The following is a 2,945-nucleotide window of genomic DNA, read 5'->3' on the forward strand; positions in this document are numbered from 1 at the left end:
TATTCATGGGGTTTTCTGTGGAAAAATCTAAAACAGTCATGTTTACTAGAAAGAGAGGAGCTGATGCTCAGATAAAGATTTACGGACAAAAGATGAACAAGTGAAAGGTTTTAGATTTTTAGGTGTGTGGTTCGATGATAAATTCATCATCATTTTCAGAGGATAGTTATCAAATGTAAACAGATTTTAAACGTAATGACGTGTCTAACAGGGTCAGAATGGGGAGTCAGCAGATCTGCAATTAAAAATATTTACATAGCTTTGATGAGATCAGTTCTTGATTATGGTTCTTTTGCATTCAGATCAGCTGGGAAATCATCATTAAAGAAGCTGGAGGTGGTGAATCCGAAGCTCTGAGACTCTGTTGTGGTGCTTTTAGAACAAGTCCTGTGTCTGCTCTTCAGGTGGAGGAGGGTGAGACGCAAGCTCTTAACTATGAACTACTGAGACAATCTTCAAGGACGTTGTGGAGATAATCATCCAACCACAGAGGTGCTTCTCCCACGTTGGGAGAGAGAAAGGACCAAACAGGATTATCCAGACATGTCATTAAATCAGATAACATTCACCTCTGCTGTACCGTTATCAGCAACAACACCTCGTCTGGTTCCCTCACTGTCAGTCAATAATTATTTTGGGGAAAAAAACCCAAGTACTTAAAGATCTTGGTAATATTGCAGGAGTGGTGGAGGACCGACAACAGATGACATATCAATCATTTACCTCAGTAAACACAGACGGATCTAAAGGTCCTCATACAGGTAGAACTGGTTTTATATGCATTTAAAAGGAAAACATCAGACCGCCTGTCTGTTTCTACAGTTGGCCATTTTAACAGCACTGTTGAGGAGCTTCAGATCAGAAAGGTCATCATCTGTTCAGATTCCTGTTCAGCATTATTGTCATTACAATCATTCACATCTCACAGCAGGCAGGATTTAATCAATGAAATATATGAAACACTGGTCCGACTTCAAAATATCGGTATTTTTGTATCGTTTATGTGGGTGTCAGCACAGTACAATCATTTTATTCAGCGAATGGCAGCACAGTTTAGGACTCAGGAGACGCAGGAAGACACATGTAAGCTGTTCAGAGAGAAGTTGGCAGAGGGAGGACATCCAGGAAAAGCACCACGGAAGAAAAGATATTAACCAGACCGAAGGTTGGACACACAAGGCTGAACAAAACAAAACACCCACCGGGACTATGTGAGTACTGCAGAATACCAGAATCTGTAGATCAGATCTGTCAGTGCCAGAAATTCAGCGAGAGCGAGAAAGACTGAAGAGGAAGCAGAGTTGAGGAATTTGATCTAAAAGACGCATTAACCTTCAGGGAGTGTTCAGTACTTGAAAGAAACAGGATTGAGTAAAATAATTTAGTTTGCTGAATTGGTACAACCTTTATCTTTCATTTTAATGTATGAATTGTTTGTTTGTAAGGGGATAGGTAGCTCTGGTCCACACTCCTAAACAGTATGTGGCGTCTCTTTGAGGCCCAGGATGTGCTCGCCAGCTGTCTTTGTTCACTGTGGCTGGGGAAAGTATGTCAGTGGGTTACGTTGACAGCAGTGAGGGCTGTCGGAGGGAGGAGCCGACGGCCTGGGTCACATGGCTGCACCACACAGCGCCACAGTCGGAGCCGAAGCAGTCCTCCTCCCCGCCCGTCCGACCAGCTCCGCTCGTCTTTGCTCTGAATGGACGTCGCTGTGTGTTTCTGTTCGTAGGTCGACCACAGTGAAAGCGTCCGTGTCTCTGCACGCTGGCAGGAAGCAGCGAAACGCTTTCCCGGACGGAACAACAGCCCTTTTGGCGTCGTTGAAACGCGTCTCTGAAAACGTACATTCAAGGTTTGACGTGTGCGATTTTTTATTTTTATTTTTTTTTCATCGTGAGATTACATCTCCGCCGCCTCGAAACGACAGACCGTCGCTTTTCACGGTCTTCACCTCGGTTTAAGAGTCGGTCATTTTAAATGTTGCTGCTGAACTGCTAAATTTCTGAGCCGAGAGCAATCAGCGACTTCTCAGTTGCTGAACACAAAAACAACAACGGCTTCAGCACTGAGGTAGCGGAGGAGGAGGAAAACCCCCAAACTCAGCGGACATGGAGTCGACCAAAGCTGGTGAGTGGGATTTAAATCTGATTTTAAAGGACGAGTCGCTGCAGCTTGTTGCAGTGGACTTGATCTTGTGGTCACATCCTGCTTTTGGCGTCACTGAAATATGGTTTTGTTAAAGTAGCACAACGAGCAGAATGAGGTCGCCATCTTATTTTATATGTAGTTTGATGTTTACGTTCAGACGACGCACTTGAAACATGTTAAAGTCGGTCGTGTTTGCGGCTGTGTTCGTATGTAACTGGGTTAGGAGTGCCAGTGGGCTGTTGATAGTACTCAAGCTCTTCGCTCCAGCAGCACTGCAGTGTCTCCTCACATGGACCCGTTAGCCTAGCCATGTGCGCACCTGTGTTTACGCTCCTCGTGCGTCTACGCTCATTGGCCGAGCGGCGCCGTGACGTAGGTATTGCATAATTTCTCCCAGCGAAATGGCGTGGGGTCCAGCCGCGGATACACGTGAGGCGTCGAGCAGCAGCGCGCGGTGACCCAGTTTTCCCGGGGAAGAAACATGCCAGCTCCACGTGGGGGCGTGTTGAACACATCTCTGAAGTTATGTTGCGTTCAATGTTCATGGGAGAGACAAAAGCTTTTTGTTCATCATGCGGTGTTGTTCTGGGACCTGGGCTGAAAAAACTTCCAGACGCGATTCTAATTCACTTTGTATGTGTTACTTGTTTGGGTGAAGGCTATTGTTGATGTCAACATCATTCATTTAAGAATTTTAGAATAAAAATAACACTTATAAATAGTGTTGAAAGATAATTTTTTTTTTTTTAAAACTGCAATGAAAACCCTTAATACGTGTCATTTCATAAACACAGCTC

The 2,945-nt window shown here is 44.7% G+C and overlaps 1 protein-coding gene across 1 annotated transcript in view; it reads left to right on the forward strand.

Annotated features, from left to right (window-relative positions):
* The first annotated feature begins 1,621 nt into the window (after positions 1–1,621).
* nr1d2b (nuclear receptor subfamily 1, group D, member 2b) overlaps positions 1,622–2,945 on the forward strand; it is a 10,649-nt gene continuing 9,325 nt past the window's right edge. Inside the window, 1 exon segment of the mRNA XM_069176394.1 lies at positions 1,622–2,127. Coding sequence (XP_069032495.1) covers positions 2,109–2,127 — 19 coding nt within the window. The 5' untranslated portion in view covers positions 1,622–2,108.

Source organism: Embiotoca jacksoni, unplaced genomic scaffold (genome assembly GCF_022577435.1).
Source record: "Embiotoca jacksoni isolate LCO1_2020_lvr unplaced genomic scaffold, fEmbJac1.0.p SCAF_7, whole genome shotgun sequence".
Classification (NCBI taxonomy): domain Eukaryota; kingdom Metazoa; phylum Chordata; class Actinopteri; family Embiotocidae; genus Embiotoca; species Embiotoca jacksoni.